The sequence below is a fragment of the Corythoichthys intestinalis genome, chromosome 9 (genome assembly GCF_030265065.1).
Source record: "Corythoichthys intestinalis isolate RoL2023-P3 chromosome 9, ASM3026506v1, whole genome shotgun sequence".
NCBI classification, from domain to species: Eukaryota; Metazoa; Chordata; class Actinopteri; order Syngnathiformes; family Syngnathidae; genus Corythoichthys; species Corythoichthys intestinalis.
Window position 1 is genome coordinate 55,168,056 of NC_080403.1, and position 17,492 is coordinate 55,185,547.

General features: G+C 39.8%; 1 protein-coding gene across 1 annotated transcript; it reads left to right on the forward strand.

Moving 5' to 3' along the window:
• The first annotated feature begins 908 nt into the window (after positions 1–908).
• pdhb (pyruvate dehydrogenase E1 subunit beta) lies at positions 909–16,906 on the forward strand. Its single transcript, XM_057846858.1, has 9 exons — positions 909–998; positions 1,080–1,139; positions 2,995–3,102; positions 3,267–3,329; positions 5,736–5,962; positions 9,382–9,476; positions 9,602–9,804; positions 16,261–16,402; positions 16,513–16,906. The coding sequence occupies exons 1-9, from the start codon at positions 960–962 to the stop codon at positions 16,656–16,658; spliced, it is 1,083 nt and encodes a 360-aa protein (XP_057702841.1). The 5' UTR covers positions 909–959; the 3' UTR covers positions 16,659–16,906.
• The last annotated feature ends 586 nt before the right edge of the window (positions 16,907–17,492 follow it).

Here is a 17,492-nt window from a genome sequence, read left to right on the forward strand (position 1 = left end):
TTTTGTATTTGTATCATTTTGTTTTAAATGGGCTTTTTATCGTTAATTTTCTTAATATTAACTACGTAAAATAAAATTTTTTAAAAAGTCATTGTTAATGAATACATGTTGTAATTATTTACCCAATCATTGATTTAAAAAAAATATTTTAGATGTTAACTATGTTTACTGTTAACTATGTATAAATAAATCCATTTCAAATGCTGTACTTTCTATTGTAATATTTGCAATAAAATTAGACATTAACCAATTTTTGTGACAAAATGCTGAATTATCTTACATTTCATTTACCTTAGCAAGAATCTTATATTTGTAAGTTATTTCATAACAATTTTTTTTTCTCATGCGTTGCACTGTACTCCCAAAAACAAAACTTTTTTTTTTTTTTTAACAACAAACATTACAACATAAGTGGTACAATGTTAAACAACTTTAAAAGTAACAGACAAGCCTACAAAATAATCATGAATATAATATCAGAAATTACAATCACATATAACTGAAAAATTAAGAGAAATGGAGGAAAGAAAAAGATATATAAAATAAATAATAATAGTAAAAGGAAACAAAACAAAAACAATCGCCATTGTCGCAATGTGGTGACGTCACTTCGTGCAGCCGTAATTACGTAACGCATTAAAAAGACTTATTTACTTTTAAAGACACAAAAAAAGTTTTATTTATATTATTTATTATTATTTTAATTTAAAAGTTGTGCGATCTGTCTGTCCATCCCTACTTCCGTAATATAATGCGCATGCGTACTGATGTTAGCGGTAGCGTGCCCTTGGAGCCTCTAAATAACATCCACTCCTTTCAACATTCCTGCCACTTCAATTGGTTCAATCCAACGTCACTTTCCGGTCCCGCTGTTCAACCCTCTGTTTTGATTGGTTAAAATCGCATTTCCTTCTTGTTGACCCCGCCCTCCCCTTTCCCAAAAAGAGGAGAGGTTCAAAATGGCGCTGTCCGTGAAGTCCGTTCTCCGCTCCGGAAGGGTACGAAAATGTCGCAAACGCGTGAAATATGTCAAGTTGCTTTTGTCTACGTTTAATTCTCATCCTTACGGCTTCCCATAGAATGCCGTGTCGGTGCTTCGGCGACGGGCTTTTCACAGAAGCGCCCCGGCTGCGGTTCAGGTCAGTGTTAGCAATTAGCAGGCTAACGTCACCGCTGCTCTTTCACATATGACATGACATTTTGGCATATTTACGTCGCTTTTTGTGACGAATGTATCGTTTTACGTTCTTCGGTCTATGTATATATTTTAATTACAGCAAGGGACATATGTTGGAAAGGACTGAAAGTATTTTACCCATTTCAGGGACAGTGGGCAGCAAATCAAAAGTTGACATCTTGGTCCTTAAGCATCATTTAAAAACGTGTAAATATTAGCAATTATTATTATATGTATACTTGTATAGTTTTTTGGCTGTCAAACGATTAAAATTTTTAATTGAGTTTATTACAGCTTAAAAATTAATCATAATTAATCGCAATTCAAACCTATAAAATGCCATATTTTTCTAAAAATTGTTGGAATGGAAAGATAAGACAAGACGGATATATACATTCAACATACGGTACATAAGTACTGTATTTGTTTATTATAACAATAAATCAACAAGATGGCATTAACGTTAACATTCTCTTAAAGCGATCCATGGATAGAAAACTTGTAGTTCTTAAAAGATAAATGTTAGTACAAGTTATCGAAATTTTATATTAAAACCCCTCTTAATGTTTTCGTTTTATTAAAATTTGTAAAATTTTCAATAAAAAAATAAACTAGTAGCTCGCCATTGTTGATGTCAATAATTACATCATGCTCACTCCACAAACCCATAAAATCATTTGGACCCAAGTGCCAGCAGAGGGCGCCAAACAACAGAAGACAAGTGACAAGCGGCCATTGCACTGCTGTCATTTTAATGTTTGATCTGTTGCATGTGAGTTAATTGCGTCAAGTATTTTATCGTGATTAATTTAAAAAATTAATTACCGCCCGTTAACGCGATAATTTTGACAGCCCTAATAGTTTTTAATCATTATTGTTTTGTTTTTTTATATATATAATTATAAATAGATACATGTACAATATTGATAATAAAAACTAAATGACATTAGGATTAATAAAACAGAAATGTACACTGGTTAGGTCGCAAAGTAACACACAAAAGTAGTTTTTTCATAGTATTTAACCTGTTCAATGTCCAATTTATTTAAACTGGGAAGCCTGACTGTGAATGCTCATGTTTCAGTGCCACTGATGGACAGCACTTGACGTCCAATTAGGCATGTGCCGGTATGAGATTTTGACGGTATGATACCCCTAAGCAAAAATATTGTGGTTTCACTGTATCACGTTATTGCAATTATAGCTCCAAAATGTCTTATTCTGAGAGCAAGAGACATAGTGCGTGTGTATGACCTGTATCATTATTTACACATTATACACACACACACACTCTCTCAACACAGGAAGTCGCCAGCGAAAATAAACACCACAACACCTGTACAATGAAAATGTTATTTTGAACAGATGTTTACAATGGCGGAAGACTTGACAAAAGTAGTCTTACAGTGAGGAAACTAGTTAGCCGTCTTAGCATGCTAACTAGCCACGTTAGCAAGCTTATGTTATAGTATTTGTTTTGCCATCGCTAGACACACGAAACACTCTGAACTCTCGTAGCTGGTGGGAAACGTTGATGACATTACTTACCTTAAATTTTGTGTAAAGTGACGAATAATGGTCATGTAAATGTGAAATCATGTTGAAGGTGTTGCGTACACGTCAGCTGTCCTTCCTTCTCTAATCCGCGGCTGTGTGTTTCTTTTCGGGAGCTGAAATGCTCCCATACAAGACTAGACTTTTTTGATGGGTTTTTGAAACGACGAAAAATGAAAATATTAACGTTTACGATTACATTTGTGAACAATACCGAGAAAGAGAATGATTTTGAAATTCCCAACCACTCGTGTTGTGCTCAGGTGACGGTGCGAGACGCCTTGAATCAGGCCTTGGATGAAGAGCTGGAGAGGGATGAGCGCGTCTTCCTGCTGGGGGAGGAAGTGGCACAGTATGACGGTGCCTACAAGGTCTCGGGGCGGTCCCTTGTTTTTATTGTTTTTCATTTGTCATACATTATTTTTGCATGTTTTTCAGATTTATTCCTTATTAGTTTTCAACAAATATTTAATCGTTGTTAAATGGATTATAACATGTATATTCTTTGTTTGAATGTTTTTGTTTTACTTTACAGGTGAGCCGAGGCTTGTGGAAAAAGTACGGAGACAAGCGCATCATTGACACTCCAATTTCCGAGGTGAGTGTTCGAAAGCAGTGTTGTAATAAAATAGAAATAAATAAAACTATAGAGACACTCTGAGAGTGTAGACGTATGTCTAAGCACCCAAATTCAAAGCACTGCCATATTTCTGACCTTTGTTACGGCTGACCCTTTCTCGTCATATATCAGCTTCCCAGCAAATTTGAGTTAAATAGGCTAATCCATTATCAAGTTATTGCAAAATTCATTAATTTGACCTCTGTGACCTTTGACCCTATGACCTTAAAAAGCGAATTTCTCATTTCTCTCGTTCATTTCTTCCCTGCCAGCCCTCCCTCTTCAAATGGATTTGATGTCCATTGCCATCAACGGCAACCAATAAGTTACCTCATTACTCTAAAATTGAACTCTTAGATTAATGGATCATCCCTTTATTCTTTTTTTTAATTATCTTTAACACGAACATATTTCGAACCTTGTGACCTTTGACCTCATCACTCCCAAATTTAACTCTTAAATAAATTCATAATCATTCCTTGATTCGTTTTTTAAATGATCTTGAACACAAACATATTTCTGACCTTTGACCTCATTACTCCAAAATCTTTCACTGCCACTGACGTCCAATCATGCGTCTTTCATGTTTTATGTTTATCACTCTTAGACGTCCAGTCCATTTCAAGTGGATTGGACCCTCCCACATCAAGTGGAGTGAACATCTAGCACCGTCAATGGCAGCCAATTTGTTAAATACCCCGTCCGTTTCATATTCTAAGCATCAAACATATCCTGCAAGTATGATTCAATTCAGTTCCTTTATTGTCATTGCAAGCCGAGCAAACAACGAAATTGGAAAGCTACTCTGTGGTACCATAAAACACCCACAATACACAGGACAGTAAAATAACACACAACTTAAACATACTACTAAATAATAGACAACAAATAAATTATTCTGCAAAATTCGCTAAATAGCAGCATCATGAAACAATTAGTGCAGTCAAGTGTTGAGAACACGGATGGAAAAAATAAATAGAAATAAAAATCCCTTTTCGTTGTTCTTGACTTACCATGAACACGTATTTCTAACCTGGTGACCTTTGACCTCATTACAACAACAACAACATTATGACCTTTGGCCTCATTATGCCAAAATTGAACTCTTATATAAGTTGAACACGAACATATTTGTGAACAACCTTGTGACCCTTGACCTCATTACTCTCAAATGTAAATCTTATATGAATTGATAACTCGTGAACGAATAAAACGATTATTATCGTGAACACATATTTCCGACCTCTGTGACCTTTGACCTCATTACCCCTAAATTGAACTCTTAGATGAATTGATAATAACTCAAAAACGTATTAAGGAATGATCTTGAACACCTCTTTCTGACCTCTGTGACCTTTGACCTCATTACCCCTAAATTGAAGTCTTGGATAAATTGATAATAACTCAAAAACGTATTAAGGCATGATCTTGAACACATCTTTCTGACCTCTGTGAACTTTGACCTCATTACCCCTAAATTGTACTCTTGGATAAATTGATAATAACTCAAAAACGTATAAAGGGATTAAAGTTGAACCTCATTACTCCAAAATCGAACCGTTTGATAAATCCATGACTCAAAAACGGATAAAGGGATTATCTTGAACACACGTATTTCTAACCTGGTGAACTTTGACGTTATTACTCTAAAAATATGACTTGGATAAATTGTGACCTTTGACCTTATTGCTCCAAAATTTAGCTCTTAGATGAATTGATATAAATAAATAAAAAACGAATAAAGGGAATATCTCGGGCACGAACATATTTCTAACCTTGTAACCTTTGACCTCATGACTTTAAAATTGAAATCTTTGAGAAATTAATAATCAATTTATTAGATTATTTTGTCTACGACCTTTTGCCTGGTTACACCAAAATTTAACTCTTATATAACTTGAACACAAACATATTTGTGAACAAACCTGTCACCTTTGACCTTTCATTACTCCCAAATTTAACTCTTGTATATTGATATTAACTTCTGAACAAATAAATGGATTATATGGAACACATACGTCTGACCTCTGTGACCTTTGACATCATTACCCCTAAATTGAACGCTTAGATAAATTGATAACTCAAAAACGGATGAATGGATGATCTTGAACACATCTTTCTGACCTTGTGACCTTTGACCTCATTGCTGCACAAATTAACTCTTATATCAATTGATAATCCCTTTATTTATTTTTTTGTGTTATCTTGAGCATATTTCTGACCTCTGTGACCTTTGCCCTCATCACCCCAAAATTGGGCTTTTTGGGAAATTGATAACAGTACCTTTATTCGTTCTTGAGATATTGCAAACACACCAATACCTTACCTCTGCCTAGTGGTGGATGTTTACAAGCATTTGAAGCCCTTTTGACACGTGCGTTCCAGATGGGTTTCACGGGCATCGCGGTGGGGGCGGCCATGGCAGGCCTGAGGCCCATCTGCGAGTTCATGACCTTCAACTTCTCCATGCAAGCCATCGACCAGGTCATCAACTCGGCCGCCAAGACTTATTACATGTCGGCGGGGCTGCAGGCCGTGCCCATCGTCTTCCGCGGGCCCAATGGTGCTTCGGCCGGCGTCGCCGCACAACACTCCCAGTGCTTCGCTGCATGGTATGTTGACCATTCCTATAGGTATTCTACAAATTTCGTCCAATCAAATGTTCTTATTTGAAATATTAGTCAATTTTCTTAGGCTCTTGGGAACAAGGTACTGTAATTTTCAGACTGTAAGACACACCATTTTTCAAGAAAATGATATTTGTTGACATATATACTAGGGGTGTGACAAAATAATCGAAAGGTGATATAGCCCTTTGTAGCCCAAAAGGTTATCGATATGCTCCCGCCAAGAATTGATACATTGTTTTAAAAAGATGTCACTGTTTAAACAAAACAAAAAAAAGGAATCAACAGGTAGCTAACAAAATCATCCATTAGAATAGCGTCTACGCTGCCATTGCTGACGCTAGACATGCTATTCATTTTGATCGGATTGGGCGTCTAATGTCGTCAATAGCACTGAGATAAGAACATTCATAGCTAAATCTTTGTGGAGGTAACTTCCTGTTCATTTTGGGGAATTGACAGGTAACTTCCTGTTCCTTTTGAGTCACTTTTTATTCATTTGGGGCCCGTCTTCCTTTTCAGTAACACAAAATCAACAAGAATTAACCCAGAAATGCCCCAAAATCAACAGGAAGTGACCTGGAAATGGCCTTCAACCAACAGGAAGTGAATAATGAACAGGGAATGCTCTAAAATCAACAGCAAAATGAATAGCGAACAGGAAGTGACTTAGAAATAACCCAAAATAGACAAGACGGGACCTGGAAAAGCCCCAAAATCGACAGCAAGCGACCTGGAAATGCCCCAAAAATCAACAGGAAGTGACCCGGAAATACCCTAAAAGTCAATAGGAAGTGACCCGGAAATGTCCCCAAAAGTCAATAGGAAGTGACCCGGAAATGTCCCAAAAGTCAACAGGAAGCGACCCGGAAATGTCTCAAAAGTCAACAGGAAGCGACACGGAAATGTCCCAAAAATCAACAGGAAGCGACCCGGAAATGCCCCAAAATCAACAGGAAGCGATTTAGAAATAACCCAAAATAGACAAGACGGGACCTGGAAAAGCCCCAAAATGAACAGGAAGTGATCTGGAAATGCCCCAAAAATCAACAGGAACTGACCCTGTGATTGATGCCATATTGATGCCCCAAAAGTCAATAGGAAGTGACCCTGAAATGTACTATATGTGACCCAAAATCAACAGCAAGCGACCTGGAAATGCCCCAAAAATCAACAGGAAGTGACCCGGAAATACCCTAAAAGTCAATAGGAAGTGACCCGGAAATGTCCCAAAAAGTCAATAGGAAGTGACCCGGAAATGTCCCAAAAAGTCATTAGGAAGCGACCCGGAAATGCCCCAAAAATCAACAGGAAGCGACCCGGAAATGCCCCAAAATCAACAGGAAGCGACCCGGAAATGCCCCAAAATCAACAGGAAGCGATTTAGAAATAACCCAAAATAGAAAAGACGGGACCTGGAAAAGCCCCAAAATGAACAGGAAGTGATCTGGAAATGCCCCAAAAATCAACAGGAACTGACCCTGTGATTGATGCCATATTGATGCCCCAAAAGTCAATAGGAAGTGACCCCGAAATGTACCATATGTGACCCAAAATCAACAGCAAGCGACCTGGAAATGCCCCAAAAATCAACAGGAAGTGACCCGGAAATACCCTAAAAGTCAATAGGAAGTGACCCGGAAATGTCCCAAAAAGTCAATAGGAAGCGACCCGGAAATGCCCCCCAAAAGTCAACAGGAAGCGACCCGGAAATGCCCCCCAAAAGTCAACAGGAAGCGACCCGGAAATGCCCCCCAAAAGTCAACAGGAAGCGACCCGGAAATGCCCCCCAAAAGTCAACAGGAAGCGACCCGGAAATGCCCCCAAAAAATCAACAGGAAGCGACCCGGAAATGCCCCCAAAAAATCAACAGGAAGCGACCCGGAAATGCCCCCAAAAAATCAACAGGAAGCGACCCGGAAATGCCCCCAAAAAATCAACAGGAAGCGACCCGGAAATGCCCCCAAAAAATCAACAGGAAGCGACCTGGAAATACCCCCAAAAAATTCAACAGGAAGCGACCCGTAAATGCCCCCAAAAAATTCAACAGGAAGCGACCCGTAAATGCCCCCAAAAAATTCAACAGGAAGTGACCCGTAAATGCCCCCCAAAAATCAATAGGAAGCGACCTTGTGATTGATGCCCCAAAAAAATCAACAGGAAGCGACCTGGAAATACCCCCAAAAAAATTCAACGGGAAGTGACCCGTAAATGCCCTATCGATACCCCATAAATCAACAGGAAGTGACCCGGAAATGCCCCAAAAATGAACAGGAAGTGACCCTGTGATTGAGGTCCTATTGATGCCCAAAAAATCAATATGAAGTGACCTGGAAATACCACAGAAAAAATCACAGGCCCCAAAAAAATCAACAGGAAGTGACCCAGAAATATCCCCAAAAAATCAACAGGAAGTGACCTGGAAATGCCCTATCGATTCCCCAAAAAATCAGTAGGAAGTAACCTGGAAACGCCCCAAATATCAACAGGAAGTGAACCGGAAATGCCCCAAAAATCAACAGAAAGCGAGCTGGAAATAACCCAAAAAATCAACAGGAAGCCACCAGGAAATAACCCAAAAAAATTCAACAGGAAGAGACCCGGAAATGCACCAAAAATTAACAGGAAGCGACCCAGAACTGCCCCCAAAAAATCAACAAGAAGTGACTCGTAAATGCCCCCAAAATTGACAGGAAGTGAATCATGAACAGAGAATGACCTGAAAATGCCCCAAAATCAACAGGAGATGACCCGAAAATGCCCCAAAAAATCAACAGGACGTGAATAACGAACAGGAAGTGACCCCGTAAATGCCTTAAAAGAAAAAGAAAGTTACCAAAAATCAAAAGGAAATGACGTGAATTGCTTTAAAATGTTTTCAATGCCTAGCATTGGCTGCCACTGACGGCCATAGATGTCCAATCCGTTTGAAGTGGGAGGGATGGCAGCAAATCGACGCATGTTCATTCGCTGCCACCCTCCCACTTCAAACGGATTGGATGTCTACTAGTGATAATTCACAGCACAAGGATGAAAACAATTGTTGTATCGCCATTTTGTGAAATTGTTATCGTGAGCCTTGTATCGCAAATGGTATCGTGTAGTGAGCTACCCAGAGGTTCCCCACCCCTAATATGCGGCGATGCCGTGGCTCAGTGGTGGAGTAGTTGTCCCCCAACCCAGAGGTTGTGGGTTCGATTCTCCACCCTGATGAACTCGCCTAAGTATCCTTGAGCAAGATACCGAACCTCGCAGTGCTCCTAGTGCTGTGTCACCAGCAGGTAGATGGCATTGTAGTGTAAAGCGCTTTGAGTACCTTGAGAGGTAGAACAGCGCTATACAAGTATAACACCATTTATAAACCACACTTTAAAGATATTCTAAATGTTACTCTTTGATTTTAGGTACGCTCACTGTCCGGGACTGAAAGTGGTGAGCCCGTGGAACTCCGAAGACGCCAAGGGTCTCCTCAAATCGGCTATCAGAGACGACAACCCAGGTGAGACCGCTAAACGCCGATGCTAATAACCTGCGCTTGCTAGTCAGGAGGGGAAAAAAAAAAAGTCGAGGCAAAGATGGTGGAAATTACGTCATTACATATGAATAAATCGCTGGCTCCTGCAGTGGTGTTCCTGGAGAACGAGCTGATGTACGGCGTCCCATTTGACATGTCTGACGAGGCGCAGTCCAAAGATTTTACCGTCTCCATCGGCAAAGCCAAGGTGGAGAGGTCGGGGTCCCACGTCACTCTGGTGTCGCACTCCCGCTACGTGGGCCACTGCTTGGACGCCGCCGCCGTCCTGGCCAAGGAGGGAATCGAGTGCGAGGTACCAAAGAACAGTTGCAATTTTAATGGAAAACTCCCAATTTTATGTACTGTTGTCGCGTGATACAAAAGCCTTATAACAAACGGCTGGCAGTTAATGGGTTCATTTTGGGTCACTTGCTGTACATTTTGGATCATTTCCATGTAAATTTTACGACATACAATGGGGCAAATAAGTATTTAGTCAACCACTAATTGTGCAAGTTCTCCCACTTGAAAACATTAGAGAGGCCGGTAATTGTCAACATGGGTAAACCTCAACCATGAGAGACAGAAAGTGAAAAAAACAGAAAATCACATTGCTTTATTTTTAAAGAATTTATTTGCAAATCATGGTGGAAAATAAGTATTTGGTCAATAACAAAAGTTCATCTCAATACTTTGTTATGGACCCTTTGTTGGCAATAGTGGAGGCCAAACGTTTTCTGTAACTCTTCACAAGCTTTTCACACACTGTTGCTGGTATTTTGGCCCATTCCTCCATGCAGATCTCCTCTAAAGCAGTGATGTTTTGGGGCTGTCATTGGGCAACACGGACTTTCAACTCCCTCCACAGATTTTCTGTGGGGTTGAGATATGTAGACTGGCAAGGCCACTCCAGGACCTTGAAATGCTTCTTAGGAAGCCACTCCTTTGTGTTTGGGATCATTGTCATGCCGAAAGACCCAGCCGCGTCTCATCTTCAATGCCCTTGCTGACGGAAGGAGATTTTCACTCAAAATCTCTCGATACGTGGCCCCATTCATTCTTTCCTTTACACAGATCAGTTGTCCTGGTCCCTTTGCAGAAAAACAGCTCCAAAGCATGATGTTTCCACCACCATACTTCACAGTGGGTATGGTGTTCTTCGGATGCAATTCAGTATCCTTTCTCCTCCAAACAAGAGAACCTGTGTTTCTAACAAAAAAAGTTCTATTTTGGTTTCATCCGAGCATAACACATTCTCCCAGTCCTCTTCTGGATCATCCAAGTGCTCTCTAGCGAACCGCAGACGGGCCTGGACGTGTACTGGCTTCAGCAGGGGGACACTTCTGGCAGTGCAGGATTTGAGTCCCTGGCGGCGCATTGTTACTAAGCTTGAAAACGATAAACCGATACGACCGGATATCCGGTTTTACAGGTGAGAGATACAGCTGTATCGATAGTAAAGTTACCATTCGACAGTAATTAGCCATTAAATATTCAATGAACCGATAGTAGAGATAGAATTCGGCTATCGCGAGCTCAAGAATCGGCTTCTAATGCCTAGTTCAATGCATTGCTTAATTGGATAATAATTTAGCTTTTACTTCACATGCTGCGCTTGTGTCATTCACCACACAGCGCACTTAAATTGAGACCGCGCGCATGATATAATATGGACAAGCACAACTCACGGTCGTGGTTGCCTCAGAAGAACTGCTACTAGTCGCCGTCATTACCCGATCGTCACGGGCGTGTCATAACAACGCGAGAGCTAACAAAACCACTGTAACGCACGCTCCGTAGCGTTTTCTTCACAGCCCAAAACAAAACTAGTAGTGGCAACGAAGCAACATGCTAAAACAATGGACAGTTTGAGCACCGACGCCAGTGACATGCAGCGATTGATTTTCGATGCACCCAGGAAAACATAAGTCGGACTTTGAAGTGACGAAGGCAGCCAGATCTGTTCGCATGGGACAGAGCTAGTGTGAAGTGGTACAGAGGTCGAGAGTTTTTAACCCTGAAAAATAACCCACTACAATGGTGGAAAGGGCAGCACGATTTGAGATATGGACAGTGATGAGGAGTAAAAAATGTGGAAACACAGGCATAAGTGAAAGACTTGGCTGTGTATAAGGTTAAAGTAATGATTATTGACCTGTCTGTCCAAAATGCCATATTTTTATTCCCCCAATTATACCAGTGGTAAAGCATAATTTATTATTTATTTATGATCAAATTGGAGGTTTAATTCTTTTTTTTTTCTAGAGCTGCTGCATGTAATTAATATTTTTTGTTTGTAAGTTTGCACATAAATTACTTACCTCTTGTGTTCGAAACACCAGGAAATACAGTCATTGAATTACTGCACTTTATTGTTGTCCGTCACTGGAGTTTTATTATCAATCCCATCCAACAAAATGACGGTCATATAGTAAGCCTTAATTTTTTTTTTTCATAAAAAAATACAACATAACATTGGTATGAAATTTTGTTGTTTAATTTTGCTATTAGAAATGTCTTTTTTTATATGTTAAAAATACTTTACAAACACACACAACAAATGTTTACTATCGTATCGTTTTCACTCTGTATCGAACCGTATCGTTCTTAAGGCCGAGTTATACTTCTGCGTCAGACCTACGCCGTCAAGGAAGAATCGAGTTACGACCCTACGCCGTAGCCTGACGCGCACCTCTCGATTTTTGTAACCTTCGCGTCGCGTAGACGCGTAGACGTAGCGAAAACGGACTGTGATTGGTCCGCTCAGACTGTTGTTTCCGGGCGAAAACACCGCCATTGTAGAATAGAATCAAACATTATTTTCTACACGCAAAAATGCACCAAGCTGACGGGAGTATCATCGAAGAGCAAGTCTCGTCAAGAAATTACTATTGTGACTGCCAAATGGCAAGGTCGGCGATCGAAAAAATAAATAAATGGAAGAACCACCGAGACGTGGGTGGTCGGAATCGAGTGGCCACACGAAGCGGTGACACAGTCGGCCAAAAACTGCCAACTTTTTATCACTTTATGTCGTATTTTTGGTTGGTGCACTTCATCATTTACTGTGTACATATGTTTCAAGTATATGAAGAATAAAGCACAGATCTGGTGTCAAAAGAGTTGTTTTGATCTTTAATTTTCAATAACAGACAGTTCACACACACAATACATCATCACTGATTGAGAGTGCCTCGGTGCTTTTTATGATAACCTTAAAATCAAGCCTCCCAACGCAGTTTGGGAAGTTCCCTAGACGCCAGAAATCTGCTATGGCTTCCCACTGGCTGGTTGTAGGACACGGCAAACAAATCAGGCTGGAGGGCTTTGCAGACCTTGAACGCAGTGCTCGACGCCAGTTTGAAGCTAGCCGCCACAGCTAGCTCTCTCCACCCGAGTCTCTGTGTGGCATCAAAAGTCGGCCAGACCACCTCGAAACCGTCTTCTGCGTCGCCTGCCCGTCAACATTTGTATGTTCAATATTTATTCAGTGTTGATGAGCAGAATATTTACTTTCAAGAGTTCCATCTTGCATTGTTTACTTTTTCTCCGACTAGCGGAAGTAAACAAGCATGCCCCAAAACCGTACAAACATAACGCCACATCCCTCTAGTGGCTTGGCGGTGAATTACAGAGCAACGCGTTCCCTCACCGCAGAACTATCGAATGTCGAATGACACCGTAGTCGCTACGCCGTCACCGCAACGCGGGAGTATAACTCAGGCTTTAAACTATCGAATCGCTCGGCCATAAAAATGTATCGTTTTTTTAATCGAATCGTAACTTGTGTACCTAGATACATATGGAATTGGCTTCATGCCAGAGATTCACAACCCTAATTGTTACTGATAGCTGCCTTTGTTGCTGTGGTCCCAGCTCCCTGTAGGTCATTCACTAGGTCCCCCTGTGTGGTTCTGGGATTTTTGCTCACCGTTCTTGTTATCATTTTGATGCCACATGGTGAGATCTTGCATGGAGCCCCAGATGGAGGGAGATTATCAGTGGTCTTGTATGTCTTCCATTTTCAAATAATTGCTCCCACCGTTGATTTCTTTACATCAAGCGTTTTACCTATTGCAGATTCAGTCTTCCCAGCCTGGTGCAGGTCTACAATTTTGTCTCTGGTGTCCTTCGACAGCTCTTTGGTCTTGGCCATAGTGGAGTTTGGATTGTGACTGACTGAGGTTGTGGACAGGTGTCTTTTATACCGATAGTTAAAACAGGTGCTTTTAATGCAGGTAACGAGTGGAGCCTCGTTAGACCTCGTTAGAAGTTAGACCTCTTTGACGGCCAGAAATCTTGCTTGTTTGTAGGTGACCAAATACTTATTTTCCACTCTGATTTGGAAATAAATTCTTTAAAAATCAAACAATGAGATTTTCTGTTGTTTTTTTTTTTTTTCACATTCTGTCTCTCATGGTTGAGGTTTACCAATGTTGACAATTACAGGCCTCTTTTATCTTTTCAAGTAGGAGAACTTGCACAATTGGTGGTTGACTAAATACTTATTTGCCCCCACTGTACAATACAATGCGCGATACCATTTTTGTTAGTACATCGATAAAATAACGCAAAAATGTTCGTTGTTTCAGCGTTTGTCCATTAGTAGTCATCATTTTTGCTCAAATGCTTCCGTTTTGGGTTGCTTCCAGTCAATTTTGAGGATTTTGGAGTTCCTTTCCGGTTGATTGTTCACTTCCTGTTTATTTTAGGGCATTTCCGGGTTACTACTATTGTATTTAATTGGTTTTGGGGCACTTTCTCATCTTTTTGGGGTATTTCTGGTTGGCTTCCTGTTGATTTGGGGATATTCCCAGGTAATTTCCTGTTCCTTTTGAGGCAATTCTGGGTCACTTTTTATTAATTGGTCACTTCCTGTTGATATTGGGGCATTTCTGAGTTACTTCTATTATATTTTATTGCTTTTTAGGCACTTTCTGATCTTTTTGGGCCATTTACTGTTGATTTTGTGGCATTCCCAGGTAATTTCCGGTTAATTTTGAGGCATTTCTGGGTCACTTATTATTGATTGCTCGCTCCCTTATGATTTTGGGGTATTTCTAGGTTACTCCTATTAGTTTTTCACGCCCTTTTTGTACTTTTTGGGACATTTGTGGGTCACTTTCTGTTCATTTTGGGGCACTTAAAGGCCATTTTCTGATTATTTTTTTGACTTTTTCTGGGTCACTTCCTATTGATTGGTCACTTCATGTTTATTTTGGGGCATTCCAAGGTCACTTCCTGTTCATTTTTGGGCATTTCTGGGCCACTTTCTGTTGATTTTGGGACACTTAATAGCCATTTTATGATTATTTTTGGCTATTCCTGGGTCACTTTCTGTTCATTTTGAGGCATTTCTGGATCATTTCCTATTGATTGGTCACTTCCTGTTTATTTAAGAGCATTCCAAGGTCACATCCTGTTCATTTTGGGGCACTTACAGGCCATTTTCTGATCATTTAGGGGCTTTCCCGGGTCAATTCTATTATTTTACATTAGTTTTTAGTTCGGCACCTTATAATCTTTTGGGCCATTTCTGGGTCACTTCCTGTTCATTTTAGGGCACTCCCAGGTAAGTTCCTGCTCATTCTGGGGCATTTTTGTGTCATTTTCTGTTCATTTTAGGGCACTCCAGGGTAATTTCCTATTCACTTTGGGGCATTCCCGGGTCATCCTTTTTGACAAAAAAAAAAAGCCTTACTATACATGGTCTTTTTTTTTTTTTTTTTTTTTTTTTTTTTTTTTTTTTTTTGACAAAAAACCTTACTATAAGCGGTCATTTTTTTTTTTTTTTGACTAAAAAAAGCCTTACTATACAAGGCCTTTTTTTTGACAAAAAGCCTTACTATACATGGTTGTTTACTAAAAAAGCCTTACTATATATGGTCTTTTTTTTTTTTTTTACTATACATGGTTGTTTCTAGAAGGAGAAAAGCCTTACTATACGTGGTCTTTTTTTTTGACAAAAAAAAAAGCCTTACTATACATGGTCCTTTTTGACAAAAAGCCTTACTATACATGGTTGTTTTTAGAAAGTAAAAAGCCTTACTATACGTGTTTTGTTTTTTTTTTTGACAAAAAAAAAAAGCCTTACTATACATGATCATTTTTTAGGAGCTAAAAGCCTTACTATGCATGGTTGTTTTTAGAAGGAAAAAAGCCTTACTATACGTGATCCTTTTTAGAAGAAAAACACTTTGACTATACATGGTCGTTTTTTTTTGGCACTCCAGGGCAATTTCCTATTCACTTTGGGGCATTCCCGGGTCTTCCTGTTCAGTTTGGGGCATTTGGCACTTTCTGTTGGTTTTGGGGTACTTACAGGCCATTTACAATTGGTTTTTGGGTCACGTCCTACTAATTTTGGGTCAATTTGAGGAAACTCCCCCCAAAAAAGACCAGAAACCTATAGGAAGTAACCCGGGAATGCCTTAAAATCAACACGAAATGATGCCAAACGTACAGCAAGTGACCCCGAAATGTACCATAAGTGACCCAAAATCAACAGGAAGTGACCCAAAGGTCACCTCAAATGAACTCGCACTCCCAGCCATTTTTCAGAAGACATCCCCAACTGTGTCAGCCATTTTGAATGATTTTTCAAGTACTGCAGAATATTGTTTTCTATGGCTACTTGAAAACATCAATTTTTTATCTCTTGGATATTAGGTTGCAAAGTGTCCTTTTGCTTTGAAATCAAATGTATGATTATTTTTCAAAAGAAAGATTAAAATTCCCATCTTAAATTGTCTTGTTTGGGGGGAACAAGGTGATCAACCTGCGCACCATCCGGCCCATGGACGTGGAGAGCATCGAGGCTAGCGTCATGAAGACAAATCACTTGGTGACGGTGGAAGGCGGGTGGCCGCAATTTGGGGTCGGCGCTGAGATCTGCGCCCGGATCATGGAGGGTAGGTCTGGTCACCACATGAAATGATCATAAATCATTCACACATGTACTGAAACATCCGATTGTCGACCCTTCGTTCATTCGCTAAATTAATGTCTGTGTTCCGCTCAGGTCCAGCCTTCAACTATTTAGACGCTCCGGCCACAAGAGTGACTGGCGTGGACATCCCCATGCCTTACGCCAAAATCCTGGAGGACAACAGCGTCCCGCAGATCAAGGACATCATCTTCTCCATCAAAAAGACTCTCAACGTGTAAATAACAAACAAAAAACACCCAAATACGTTGTACATACAGTCTGAGGTTCCCGGAAAGCTCCGCCTACTTCCTCCTGTTTAACATAAAACCCACTTTTCGTGTTCTTCATAAAACCTATTTATTTGGTCATTTTTATGGGGAAGGGTGCCGGAAGGACGTCGTAAAGCAGGCCGGACTTGGTTCCGGTTCTGTATCTGTTCACTGTATATGACTGTTACGACAATTAAAGAAAAACGACTTCCTGTTGTGTGTGGTTTCTGTTATGGCGAAGAGCAAGAAATTAAACATTAAAAATTTACAAAATGATCGATTTGAATCTAGAAAAACCACTTCATAATATTTTTTGAGAAAGCCTTACTATACATGCTTTTTTTTACAAAAAGCCTTACTATACATGGTTTGTTTTGGGGTTTTTTTGACAAAAAAAAGCCTTGCTTTACATGGTTTTTAGAGGGAAAAAAGCCTTACTATACATGGTTGTTTTTAGAAGGGAAAAAGCCCTACTGTTTTTTTTGTTTTTTTTGACAAAAAGCCTTACGATACTTTTTTTTTGACAAAAAGCCATGGTCGTTTTTAGAAAAACACTTTACATGGTTTGTTTTGGGGGTTTTTGACAAAAAAGCATTGCTTTACATGGTTTTTAGAGGGAAAAAAGCCTTACTATACATGGTTGTTTTTAGAAGGGAAAAAGCCCTACTGTTTTTTTTTTTGACAAAAAGCCTTACGATTTTTTTTTGACAAAAAGCCATGGTCGTTTTTAGAAGAAAAACACTTTACATGGTTTGTTTTGGGGGTTTTTGACAAAAAAGCATTGCTTTACATGGTTTTTAGAGG